The sequence below is a fragment of the Pleurodeles waltl genome, chromosome 3_1 (genome assembly GCF_031143425.1).
Source record: "Pleurodeles waltl isolate 20211129_DDA chromosome 3_1, aPleWal1.hap1.20221129, whole genome shotgun sequence".
NCBI lineage: Eukaryota > Metazoa > Chordata > Amphibia > Caudata > Salamandridae > Pleurodeles > Pleurodeles waltl.
Genome location: NC_090440.1, coordinates 1,106,569,075 through 1,106,583,051, shown reverse-complemented (window position 1 = coordinate 1,106,583,051; position 13,977 = coordinate 1,106,569,075). Strand labels below are relative to the sequence as shown.

Sequence of the window (13,977 nt, the reverse complement as noted above, 5' to 3'; positions counted from 1 at the left end):
TTGTTGGGTTTTTTGAGTGGGGTGAGGGAGTCTGTGTATGTTTCTAGCCATCGAGTAAGGTTGAGAGTGGCGGTGTTGGGGTTGTTGGTACTGGGAGGTGGAGCTTGTGCGAGGTTGCAGTGTCGGCAGCATTGCGAAAATTTGTCTGATGAAGATGCTGTTTGAAATACTGTACCAGAAAGGACTTCTCGTTTTCAGATTTCACTAGATCATTAATATGTTGTCCGGGTTTAGATAGGAGGCTATGACTAGATTATACCTAGATTTGTACTGCCTGGCAAACTAGGAGATCCTTCACAAGTGGCAAGACCTTGAAGCTATTTTTGAGTTGTGGACTTACTGCATGTAAACAGAAATTCATTTTGCTGGGATTCAAAGATGGGACATGATTAGCTATTAATATGAAATTTAGATAGAGCTTAAGGTACATGATGTCTTGCATGAAAATAACTCAAAGATACAGATAGTTATCATCCTCCTAATTTCACCAAGTCTCCTTTTAGTTCCAGATACAAATCAAGCAACATGGTACATAAAATGTCTCTCTAAAGTGCATCATATGAAATGGCCAAAGGATCTGACTTGTTTGTGACCATACTGAACAGCTAAAGCAAGAATCATTTCAGGAGCTGGCTTCCCAAGTTGGTCAGGCTCAGAGAATGGTTACATGAGTCCATTGGTCTGTAGCAGAAAATGTCAGAGTGGTCTAACAGAGAGCTAACAAACAGGTCCCTGTATGAATATAAAGCAACCTCAATAAAGAGAAACAAAATGACAAATCCAAAATGAAGAAATGTAACAATTATGAATTTTGTTAGAAATTGGGTCTTTGGTTGGCAGCCAGGTTACCCCCTGTCCAAGCAAGGAGCCTCTCTCTAGTCAGGGTAAGTCACACACAATCCAAATTATCCTGTGCCCACCCTCTGGTAGCTTGGCACTGAGCAGTCAGGCTTAATTTAGAAGGCAATGTGTAAAGTACTTGTGCAATAAATCATGCAATAACACAGTTTAACACCACGAAAATACACCACACAGGTTTTGAAAAATATATAGTATCTGGTTAACTCAAGGTCAAAACGATCAAGATTTGATAAGTACATGTTGAAATATCACTCTGGAAAATGATAAAAAGAGTCTTTAGTTCTTAAAAAGCAACAAGTGTCTCTTGCAAGCACAAAGTTCCTGGTTTGCGTTCAAATTTTTCTCAAGGGACCTCAGAGGAGAAGATGCATGGAAAATGGGGAGGTGTACGTTGGTTTCTCCGGGTCCACACAGATGATGCGTCGATAATTTTCCATGCAGGGAAGGCTTTGCGCCGATTTCCGGCACGCTGACTTGGATCCTCTTTGGGTTGCGGGTTATTCGGACTCCCCGGGGACGATGGAGAGAAATCCTGGGCGTGCAGGACGAAGTCACAGGAGCTGCGTCGATCAGGTGGGCAATGCGGGAAAATTTGTGTTGCAAGGCAGGCGCTGCGTCGATTCTTCTCGCAGGAAGTCAGGCTGCGTCGTTCCTACTCGGCTAGGCGTCGAGCTCAAAGTTCCATTCGCAATGCTGGTGCTGCGTCAATATCCACTCGGGGAGCCCAGCTGCATCATTCTGGTTTGGTGTGCGGTAATTTTCTCAATGCCATGCAGGCTGTGTGTCGTTTCTGGCAGGCTGTGAGTCGAATTTTCGCTGCACAAGGAGTTCTTTGCAGGAGGAAGTATTTTTGGCCCTGAGACTTCAAGGAACAGAAGGCAAGCTCTATCCAAGCTCTTGGAGACCACTTCTCAGCAGAGCCAGAGGGCTGCAAGGCAGCAGGGCAACAGCAGGGCAGCAGTCCTTTGCAGAAAAGCAGTCAGGTGAGTCCTTTGGGCAGCCAGGCACTTCCTCTTGGCAGGTTGCAGGTTCTGGTTCAGAGTTTCTTCACCAGTGGTATCTTGTCCAGAAGAGCCTCAGTTGGTAGGGTCAGAGGCCCTGTTTAAATACTCAAATGTGCCTTTGAAGTGGGGGAGACTTCAAAGAGTGGCTTAGAAGTGCACAAGGTCCACTTTCAGTTCCATCCTGTCTGCCAGGGTGCCAGTAGGGGGTTTGGCAGTCCATTATGTGAGGGCAGGCCACTGTCCTTTGACATGTATGTGTCAGGCCCTCCACTCTCCAAGCCCAGGAAGACCCATTCAGTATGCATATGTGTGCAGGTGTGACTGAGCATCCTGAGTTTGGGGTTGTCTGAGTGAAATGCACAAGGGAGCTGTCAAGTAACCAGCCAGATGTGGATTGTAAGGCACAGACGTATTTTGGTGCAGAGGATGCTCACTTTCAAAAAGTGGCATTTCAAAAATAGTAATATCAAATCCAGCTTCACCAGTCAGCAGGATTTTGTATTACCATTCTGGCCATACTAAATATGACCTTGTTACTCCTTTCAGATCAGAATCTACCACTCAACCAGTATATGAGGATAACCCTAATGTTAGCCTATGAAAGGAGCAGGCCTCACAGCAGTGTAAAACGAATTTAGGAGTTTTACACTACCAGGACATAGAAACTACACAGGTACATGTCCTGCCTTTTGTCTACACAGCACCCTGCCCTATGGTTTACCTAGGGCCAACCTTAGGGGTGACTTATATGTAGAAAAGGGGAGTTTTAGGCTTGGCAAGTACTTATAAATGCTGAGTCGAATTGGCAGTAAAACTGCACACACAGGCCCAATCAGTACTGCAGGTCCACTAGTAGCATCTAATCTACAGACCCTAGGCACATATAGTGCACTTGACTAGGGACTTATAAGTAAATTAAATAAGCCAATTGGGTATGATCCAATGTCACCATGTTTTAAGGGAGAGAGCATATGCACTTTAGCACTGGTCAGAGCAATCAGCACCCTCCACTGACCTATCACCTTCCTTGGCTGAGAGGAGGTCGGGGAGGGGCTCGCTCTTCTCTTCCATGCCCTCATCTGTCACAAGGAGCATGCTGACTTCAGACCTCTCAAAATGAGGCTTCAGTCTGTTGTGGTGGAGAACCCTGACCACATCATGGGGAGGTTTCTTGGGAGCTTTCTCCCATCCCTCCTTGACTATGCTTAGTGTTCCCCTGAAAGGGTAACTATAGAGAAGTTCAAAGGGGCTGAACCCCTCCCCTTTCTGGGGCACCTCCCTATAAGCAGAGAGCAGGCATGGCAAGAGCATTGCAAAGTATTTGTGCAATAAATCATGCAATAACACAGTATAACACCACAAAAATACACCAAACAGGTTTAGAAAAATATAAAATATTTTTCTGGTTAAATGGTGGTCAAAAAGTACACGTTGAAATATCACCTTGGAAAATATTAAAAAGAGTCCTTAGTTCTTAAGAAAAAAAACAAGTGTCTCTTGAAAGCACAAAGTACCTGGTTTGTGTTCAAATTCTCCACAAGGGACCGCAGAGGAGGAGATGCATGGAAAACGGGGAGGTGTGAGTTGGTTTCTCCGGGTGCACACAGATGAAGCGTCGATAATTTTCAACGCAGGGAAGGCTTTGCATCGAATTCCAGCATACTCACTTGGATCCGGTTGCAGGGTATTTAGACGCCCCGGGGACGATGCAGAGAAATCCTGGGCGTGCAGGACGAAGTAACAGGAGCTACGTCGATCCAGTGGGCGATGCGGGAAAATTTCTGTCACACAGCAGGTGCTGCATCGATTCTTCTTGCAGGAAGTCGGGCTGTGTCATTCTGGCTCGGCGAGGTGGCGATCCAGTGGGCCGTGCGTCTAAGTTCTGGTTGCAACGCTGGTGCTGCGTCGATCTCTACACAGGGAGCCGGGCTGCATTGTTCCGGTTTAGCGTGCGGTGATTTTCTCACTGCGATGCTTAAATACTCAAATGTGCCTTTGAAGTGGGGGAGACTTCAAAGAGTGGCTTAGAAGTGCACAAGGTCCCCTTTCACTTCCATCCTGTCTGCCAGGGTCCCAGTATGGGGTTTAGCAGTCCATTGTGTAAGGGCAGGCCACTGTCTTTTGACACGTAATTGTCAAACCCTCCACCCTCCCAGCCCAGGAAGACCCATTCAGTATGCAGATGCGTGCAGGTGTGACTGAGCATCATGTGTTTGGGGTTGTCTGAGTGAAATGCACAGGGAGCTGTCAAGTAACCCAGCCAGATGTGGATTGTAAGGCACAGAAGGATATAAGTGCAGAGAAATGCTCACTTTCTAAAAGTGGCATTTCAAAAATAGTAATATTAAATCCAACTTCACTGGTAAGCAGGATTTTGTATTACCATTCTGGCCATACTAAATATGACCTTGTTACTCCTTTTCAGATCAGAATCTACCACTCAACCAGTATATGAGTGTAGCCCTAAGGTTAGCCTATGAAAGGAGCAGGCCTCACAGCAGTGTAAAACAAATTGAGGATTGTTTCACTACCAGAACATATAAACTACACAGGTACATGTCCTGCCTTTTGTCTACACAGCACCCTGCCCTATGGGTTACCTAGGACAAACCTTAGGGGTGACTTATATGTAAAAAACGGGGAGTTTTAGGCTTGGCAAGTACTTATAAATGCCAATTCGAACTTGGCATTGAAACTGCACACACAGGCCTTGCAAAGGTTGAAAGGAAAGATAGGATAAAGGTTAAAATATGGCTAAGTCTGATTTTAGGGGAGGGGTGGGGGCCTAATTCTGCTGAAACTAAATGTTGGAACTGACCCACTCTGAAGGGCCACCGCCAAATGTTTTGCCTTTGCCCCTCCTGTTTTCTTAATTCCTTTCTGTTGGCATTAAGACTCTGTGCAGTTTGTCACTGCTAACTAATGCAAAGGTGCTTGTGCTCTCTCCCTAAAACATGGTAAAATTGGCCTACAAGTGAATGGCACATTTAATTTTCCTGTAAGTCCCTGGTACATGGTGCTATATGGTATCCAGAATCTGTAAATTAAATGCTACTAGTTGACCTGAAGCACTCATTGTGCCTCCTACTTAAATACCACCATAAAACTTGTCTCGAGGCCTGCCACTGCAGCCTGTAGCGCAGTTTTAAACTGCCATTTCAACCTGGCAAATTAAACCTTTTGCCAGGTGTTTGAAATAGAGTCTCTAGTTGGCAGTTAGTTAACATCCTGTCCAAGTAGGGGCCCTCACTCTAGTAAGGGTAAGAGAGTCACACACCTCTGTTAACCCCTGCTCACCCCCTCGGTAGCTTGGCACCAGCAGTCAGACTTATCTCAGAGGCAAAGTGTTAAGTATTTTTACCCACACACAGTAACACAGTGAAAACACTACAAAAGGGGCAACACACCAGTTTAGAAAAATAAACAATATTTATGTAAGTAAAACAAGACCAAAACAACAAAAATGCAGCATACACAAACAAAGATATGATTCTTTAAAGATTAAATCCCAATAAAGCACTTAGAAACACAATACCTCCAACCGGGTGCTATCAGGGCATCGTACCGGAGTCTTTCCTAACAGTCTGACACCACTCGCGAGGTAGTGTGACAGCAGTTACGAAGTCACATGGACCCCAGGTACAGTACCTTAGAAACGAGGCAGAGTCAAAGATGTGGCACAGAGTCAGGGAAGTGAGGCAATGCTGGAGCCAGTGCTGTGTCGATTCCGCTCTGCTGCGCAGGAGGTGAGGCATTGGATCCTTACAGCCACACAGGGGAGATGAGGCGTTGGTTACTTATGGAGGCAGCGGAAGTGAAGCAGCGTTGGCAGTGAGGCATCAGTTCCTTACGATCCAGCAGGGTTAATGAGTCCAGCTGGGCAAGACACGGTGTCGCAATTTTGCGGGGTCGCGGTCAAACTACAGGGCTATAGGCACCACAACAGAGTTGTGTGTCACAGATGTCAGTGACACAGCACTTGGGGCTCACAATGTTGTGGCACTTCAGAGGCACTGAAGCAGTTTTGGGCCTGCTGTGTGGTTGTGGTTGTCACACTTTAGTAGGGACCACGGCTTCTGGAGCAGGCAGAGGCGCGGAGTCGGAGAGGGGTGCCAGTTCTGAAGTCTCTCTGTTGTCAATACACTAGGTTTCTTCTTGGTTTCACCAGAACTCACTTCCAAGGGCCCAGGAATTGGATTCGGCACCACTTGGCAAGTCAGGATTCTCAGCAAGAAAGCCCAAGTGCTGGCAGATGAAGTCTGAGACTTCACAACAGGAGGCAAGCTCAGTTAAATTCCTTGGAGAACCTTGGAAAGCACAAGGAAGAAAGCAAAGTCCATGCCCTTCACTCCCAGGGCAGAGGTAGCAGCAGCAGGCTAACACAGCAAAGCAACAGGCAGAGTGGCAGGTTCTCCTCAAGCATCCAGCTCTTCCCCCTGGCAAAATGTCCTCTGTCCAGAGATGTTCTGAAGTTGTGGTGTCAGCAGCCCAATGCTTATACTCATTTCTGCCTCTTAAGTAGGCAAACTTCAAAGGAAATTCTTTGTAGTGCACAAGAACCTGCCTCTCCCTGTCATGGCCCCAGACACACTCCCGGGAGTTAGAGACTGCTTTGTTTAAGGACAGGCCCAATCCTATTCAGGTGCAAGGGCCAGCTCCCCCCTCCTCTCTACCTCAGGAAGACCCATCAGGATATGCAGGACCTCAGCTCGTTTTGTGTGACTGTCTAGAGTGAATTCATAGACAGCCCAACTGTCAGCCTGACCCAGAAGTATATTCCACAGCTAGGCAGAGGCACAGAATGATTAAGCAAGATAATGTCAACTTTCTAAAAGTGGCATTTTCAAACTTACGATCTAAAAGCCGAATTCACAAATAGATGTACTTTTAAATTGTGAGTAGAGAGACCCCAAACTCCACATCTTGTCTGCTCCCAATAGGAAAATGACCTTAAAAGATATTTCAAGCCAATCCCCAAGTTACCCTATGAGAGAGATAGGCCTTGCAATAGTGAAAAACGCATTTAGCAGTATTTCACTATTAGGACATGTAAAACACACCAGTACGTGTCCTACTTAAATACAATGCATCCTGCCCATGGGGCTGCCTTGGGCCTTCCTTAGGGTTACCTTACATGTAGTAAAAGGGAAGGTTTGGGCCTGGCATGTGGGTACACTTGCCAGGTGGAACTAGCAGTTTAGAACTGCCCACCCAGACACAGCAGTGGCAGGCCTGGGACATGTTTACAGGGCTACTCATGTCGGTGGCACAATCAGTGCTGCAGGCCCACTAGTAGCATTTTATTTACAGGCCCTGGGCACACATAGTGCACTTACTAGAGACTTACTAGTAAATCAGATATGCCAATCATGGATAAACCAATCTCCTATACAATTTAAACAGATAGCACTTGTACTTTAGCACTGATCATCAGTGGTAAAGTGCCCAGAGTCCTAATGACAGCAAAAACAAAATTCAGCACAGGATAAAATCAGGAGGTCAAAAGCCAAAAACACAGGGGAAACCACACCAAGAGCTAACAGTTCTAACACCAGGCCTAAAGCATCCTTTTCAATACATATATGTCAACCCTAATGTAGGATGCAAGCCCCATAGGGCAGGGTGCATTGTTTTTCAAAAGTAGGAAATGTGGGTTTAAGTTTTACATTTCATAGCAGTGAAAAACTCATAAATTCATGTTTCACTTCTGTAAGGCCTACCTCTCCCATTGGGTAACATTGGGTTACCTTATTACATTTAATAAGCATTAACTTTTGATTGGGAGCGGGAAGAAATCTTAAGTCAGAAGTGTGAAAATACCACTTTGAGAAATTTGGCATTTTCTTGTCCTAAACAATTAGTGTCTGCTGCCAGTGTCCTGTGTTACATGACTGCGAATGGCTCTGCTGTTGGGGTTTGTGTAGTCTTGCCAGACACTGAGGCAAAGCGGACTAGGTGTAGGTAGGATGGGCAATAATGCATGGATGACTGTGGCAGAGCTGTTCCCTGGTCCACTTAACTTCAAAGGGCTTGTCCCCAGCATACAAAGGAACTTGGTACCAACCTTTTTTTTACCTCAGACTTCTTGGAGCCTTGGCAGGGGAAGGGAAGAGCTTTGGAAGAACTTTTTAGTACCAGATGTGGATGCAGCCCAGGATGTTCCCCCCTTCGTCGGTTGGCACCAGGTATAAATATTGGACCTTCAGAACACCACTTCAGTACACTTCTGGACCTGTGGAAAACATTAGAAGGACTACCTATACCCCCTGAGGAGTCGCTTGCTGCTACAAGAGGGACTGCCTTGTTGCTTGAATGCTTGTCTTGCTGCTTGAAGCAGAACCTGACCATTTCCTTGAAAATAAGCCTCCTGTGTCACCTACAGGGATTTTACAAGCTCTATAGATCTTGAACCTCACACCTGGCCTCTGCTGGAGTAAGTCCTAACCCTCCAAGTGGTGCATCCCACATATTGGACCATTGGAAGTGGTGTTACAGTTGTTGCACCTGCATAGCCAAGAACATGGGACATAGAAACTATTTCACCATTGTGATTATACCTGTGTTAATGAGCAGCAGACATTGTCAATTCATCCAGCATATAAGAACTTCTTTTTAGACAAGCTGGTTTCTGAGGACATATGTGTCTTTCCTTTCAAAGGTGGTATCACCCTTTCACGTAGGACAGTCTATTGCTCTTCCTGCATTCTTTTCCCCTTTGTATCCATCTAAACATAAATAAAACTACACCAACTGGACTGGCTACATGCCCTTAACTTCTGTATTAGGGGGCAAAGATAATTGCATTAGTGATCTACTGTCTATAGTGTAGGGCCACTCATCAGAGGCACATCCTTTTTGGGGGGTGTAACTTTAGTGCTGATTCGAAGAGAAGAGTAAACTACAGGTAGACACATGCATCATAAAAATAACCACACATTCAGAATCAATCTTTTGGGTGGATGATTTATTTATCTTTGATTCCTAATTGCCTACCCACATCCCCTTTCTGCAGAGTGTAACAGCATGGTAAAGTGGAAGAATGGTGCATAGATGTGACTAAGTGGGGGGAGTTGGACTCCGACCTTTGGTGGACTCCAACCACCAGGGCTGTGAAGCTGGATAAACCTATCTTCACAGATAGTTGACCAGCCCTTTCAGGGGTGCCCAACCCAGGGAGGGGTGGGTGCAGAATCCAAGGGACAGAGCTGAACTGGGGGTACATGCTGGGATTTCAAAAAAGGTTTGTGCACTTGGAGTTCTGCAAGTTCAGACACGAGTTTCAAAGTGCGCAGGCCGACATGCCCTTATTTGGTGTTTTGGAGCTCCAGATGGCCACCAAGGGCAGACTTCAAGACAGTAGCAGCCATACGCAAACACCCAGGGGTCCCAGCAGCAGCAGTGTGGCAATAGAGGGGGTAGAGGTACACAGGGATCTGTGCGAAAGGCTTGTACTCCGGTTAAATTGTCCAAATTGGAATACTGGATATGATTCTAAGCTGTAGGAGGCACGGCTACTGCACTAGGGGTTCACATGGGGTTTCTATTTGGGGTAAGAGGATCCTCCGGTTCATAGGTGGGCAGACAATTTGCCGTCTGCTAAGGAGTACAAACAGGCAGTGCAAGACAAATTGAATAAGGAGGTATCGGATGGCAGGATGGCTGGCCCCTTTTCAGGTTGGCCAATGGAAGACATGATTGAATCACCAATTGTTTTTGCTTTGTCACCCTAAGTGGGAAGGGTATACCCAGACGTGGGTCCCGTGCTTCCCATGCCACTGGATTCAAGCTAGCCTGGCTGATGAGGGGTGAAACCCTGAAACCGGTCCCAGGATGCTTGTTTCCAGTCCAGGGAAGACCTGGCCTAGCAGTTCGGGCTGGACTGTTCCCATGGGGAACAGGGTCAAGACTGATTTGCATATGGCTGGGTCCAAACTGGAATGGCATGGGCAGCAAAAAAAGATGGATTTAGGCCCAGATCACTGTACTGGGGGTGAATGTTTGACAATGTTCAGCATTCCGTCCATCACTTGTTGTTTTTGCTTTGTCGCCCTAAGTGGGAAGGGTATGCCCAGACGTGGGTCCCGTGCTTCCCATGCCACTGGATTCAAGCTAGCCTGGCTGATGAGGGGTGAAACCCTGAAACCGGTCTCAGGATGCTTGTTTCCAGTCCAGGGAAGACCTGGCCTAGCAGTTCGGGCTGGACTGTTCCCATGGGGAACAGGGTCAAGACTGATTTGCATATGGCTGGGTCCAAACTGGAATGGCATGGGCAGCAAAAAAAGATGGATTTAGGCCCAGATCACTGTACTGGGGGTGAATGTTTGACAATGTTCAGCATTCCGTCCATCACTTGTTGTTTTTGCTATGTAAGATGTTTACCACAGCGCAAGAGAGGGGGAGCCTCCCCCACTGATCTCTGGAAAGCAATTGTGGTCCTGATACACAAAAAGGGTAAACTATTGGATTGCTGCGGTCCTACAGACCAAAATCATTGAAGAACTTTTTAACTAAAGTGTTAACGAAAGTTGTTGCATCCCAACTAAATAGTGTTATTGGGGAACTAATTAATCCCAATCATTCTAGTTTCATGCCACAAAAGGCCACAAGCCACACCTTGAGAGACTATTTGGCTGTTTGGCGCAGCAGGATCAAATGGCTGAACCAGCAGTTATTCTCTCGCTAGACCGAGAAGGCCTTTGACTCCCTTGAGAGTCCTTACACGCATTGATTATTGGAAAAGATAGCCATTGGCCTTGAGTTCGGTGCCTGGGTCCACCTGCTTTCCATAAACCTGAAACCAAAAGTCAGAGTCATGCGTTTCATAACTTTCCTTTTTTGTCCAGATATGTTAGTGTTGATTATGTCTCCATTAGGAGTCTTCGAAGAAATACATTTATGAGGAAACCATTACATAGAAAAGTATTACCAATTTTATTTTAGGCTGTTATAAATAATTTGTTTGTAAGAAAGTATTTTTATTAATAAAAGGGGAATACGACATGAAAATAAAAGATCATAAGTATCAAATAACATAAGAGGTGCATGCAGGGGAAAGAATTAGTAGTATATTAAGTGTTAGATTTAGGGTTTCGGAAAGCATTAATGTACATATTCTCAAAAGAATTAGGGATAAAATTAGAATTAGAAATAGTGTGGGTGAGGGTTTGGAAATGCCTTTTTCACGTAATTCAATGTACAAGTTTCAATATTATATGCATCTAACGGTAAATTACGTTTTTGTTTTGGAAGATTCGTCATAGTAGATTATCCTCGTACGGTATTAAACTTTGTATATATATGTATGTATATATATATATATATATATATATATATATATATATATATATATATATATATATATATATATATATTTTTTTTTTTTTTTAAATAACTGTAATTTTTCAGTCAGGTCCCAAACAAGCAAATAAAGTACATTCGGGTTTTCTGCACCAAGCCCATCAAAGGGGATTAATTACAATAATTAATTACTGATAAAAAGAAGCATATGGGGTTGTTTTGGGAAGAAAATTCTAAACAGTCATGTGTTTGCTCAAACATATTACTGGAGATTGCTCTGTAAAAGAGATTGTTTTTGTGTTTTAAGTGTTGACAAAAGTAAGTTGTCCAACTTTTAAAGAAATATGTTTTTGTTACATAAATAACTTTAGTGATACGAAGCAGATATCAAAATGTAACCCGGATATATTTTAAATCAATCAAGTAATGTTTTAAAAGTAGCCAATTTAGCTTCTTTAGTGCAGAAAGACTATATAAGTAGACCCTTTGAGGTGTCTTTGTTAACTATTCTTACAATTTGTATGTGTTTCAGCCTGAAACTATGGTGGTCTCAACGCCTTCCACAGAAGAGATCAATCATAAATCTGAGCCAGCTCCTCGAAAGAAAAGTGGGATTATGTCAAACTTCATCCCTTTGCCCCATGCCCCTCATGCTGCTGCATTGGCCAGCCTCCACAGGAGGCTGAGCTCTGCTGACTCTACAAAGTCTGCCTCAGGCCATGGCAACAAGCATCAACCCAGCGTCTCGATCAACACAGAGGATCTACCAACATATCACCGGGCTTCAAAAAATGAAATGCCTGCTCCAAACATGAGCAGCAAGTGGTACCCAAGACATGTGCTCAGTGTTCCCAACATTCCTATGCGCAGTAAAACACCAACACGAAGTGTGGTGTCTGCGCCCACCTCAGAAAAATCTCATAAAATGCGTTGCAAACTCATGTATGATGACCGTCAGCTTTTCAGTCTTGGCAACAGACAAAAAAGGCAGCGATATGTTACCAAAGATGGCAAATGCCGGGTAAACCTTGGAAACATTCAGGATAAAACAAGGTTCTTATCTGACATTTTCACCACCATAGTGGACCTGAAATATCGTTGGTTTATTTTTCTATTTATGACATGCTATGTTGTGACTTGGGTCATGTTCGCTGTTATCTACTATGTGGACGCCTTGTTGAGGGACGATGTGAATCACATTGGTGACATAGAGTGGAAGCCTTGCATTGAAAATGTAGACTCTTTCCTTTCCGCCTTACTATTCTCAGTAGAAAGCCAGAGAACTATTGGTTATGGCTCACGAATGGTGACTGCTTACTGTCCAGAAGGCATCATACTTCTGATGATCCAGTCGATTCTTGGGTCGATGATTGATGCTCTTATGGTGGGCTGTATGTTTGTTAAGATCTCCCGACCTAAAAAAAGAGCCCAGACTTTAATTTTCAGTAAAAAGTGTGTGGTGTCTCACAGGGATGACAAACTCTGCCTCATGTTCCGAATCGGAGATCTGCGAGACAGCCACATGGTGGATGCAAAAATACGAGCCAAACTGATCAAGTCCCGACAGACAAAGGAAGGGGAATTTATTCCCTTGGAACAATCTGAAATCAACCTTGGCTATGACACAGGGGAGGATCGACTGTTTCTGGTGGAGCCGCAGATCATTTGTCACATCATAAATGACCATAGTCCTTTCTGGGAAATGACAGCAGAGTCCCTTAAAAGGGAGGAGTTTGAGATCATTGTGATCTTAGAAGGCATTGTGGAAGCCACAGGTGGGTGAATAAATGCAAGTCTGTGCTTCAAGATAGGTTTGAACCATAGGGTAGTAATTTACAGAAACAAAACTAATTGTGAGAGACCATACTCCTAAACATTTTAAAGATTTTAATGACAGAAATAATTTATCAGGTTTATTGTGTGCACACATATTAGATAAACCGTGAGCTATATTCAAATAAATAGTCAAAAATAGCACCTTTCAGTAGAATGCACATTGCCAAAAACCATGAGGATACTGGTTAGAAGTCTCAATCCATTAAAGAACTTCTGCTGACACCAACTCAGAAGTGTAAGTTATGGGGTAGATTCATGGAAGGCCAACTCATCCTTTCATTCCACAGTGCCTGATAAATTGATCACTAAATCGGGTACTAGTAATACTTGTCGATTGTAGATTTTATAAACATCAAAAATGCAGTGTGTGTGGCTCTCTAAAAGAAAACAATGCCAAGAAACAGCTAACAAACCAAATGGCATTGTTATCTTCATCATATAGATTAATACTGAACATTGAGCTGGTCTGTTTGGGACAGAATGCCCTATTAAGTAAATTGCTTGTTGTTTAGAGAATGCAGTGGTTACGTTGTAACACACTCATTTTCATAACTTTAGCACACTGCTCACACTCATTCCATTCAAGTCAGTTCAGGCCAACACAATAACAGTCGATCGAGATTGAATTGAAGACTATTTAGGCTGTGCAGTTTGTTGAAAAGATACTTTGGTGCTGGGGTCTTCAACTTTTTCAATAATAAGAGCTACTTATGATCAATGAAACCATCCTGGGCTATTCTTATTAGTGTTGTATGTGCCAGGTAAGATTAAGATAGTGTCCACCCTATACAAGATTACCAGAGGTGATGAACTCAGAGCAGGATTGCCAACAGTAACTATCATTCAAATATCAGCTTTTAATATAATTCAGAAATGATGGGTTTTGAAAGTAGACACATTTTTGCTTTGTCTAAAATATACACTTAAAATTTTGATAGACTCATATTCATCAAATCAAGCAAAAGCTTCTAATTTAGTA

The 13,977-nt window shown here is 44.1% G+C and overlaps 1 protein-coding gene across 2 annotated transcripts in view; it reads left to right on the top strand.

Moving 5' to 3' along the window:
* LOC138284988 (G protein-activated inward rectifier potassium channel 4-like) overlaps positions 1-13,977 on the top strand; it is a 220,565-nt gene that overhangs the window by 167,880 nt on the left and 38,708 nt on the right. For both annotated transcript variants that reach the window (XM_069224380.1, XM_069224382.1), the window contains one exon: positions 11,695-12,937. In XM_069224380.1, the coding sequence (XP_069080481.1) occupies positions 11,695-12,937 (1,243 nt within the window). The remainder of the gene's footprint in view (positions 1-11,694; positions 12,938-13,977) is intronic.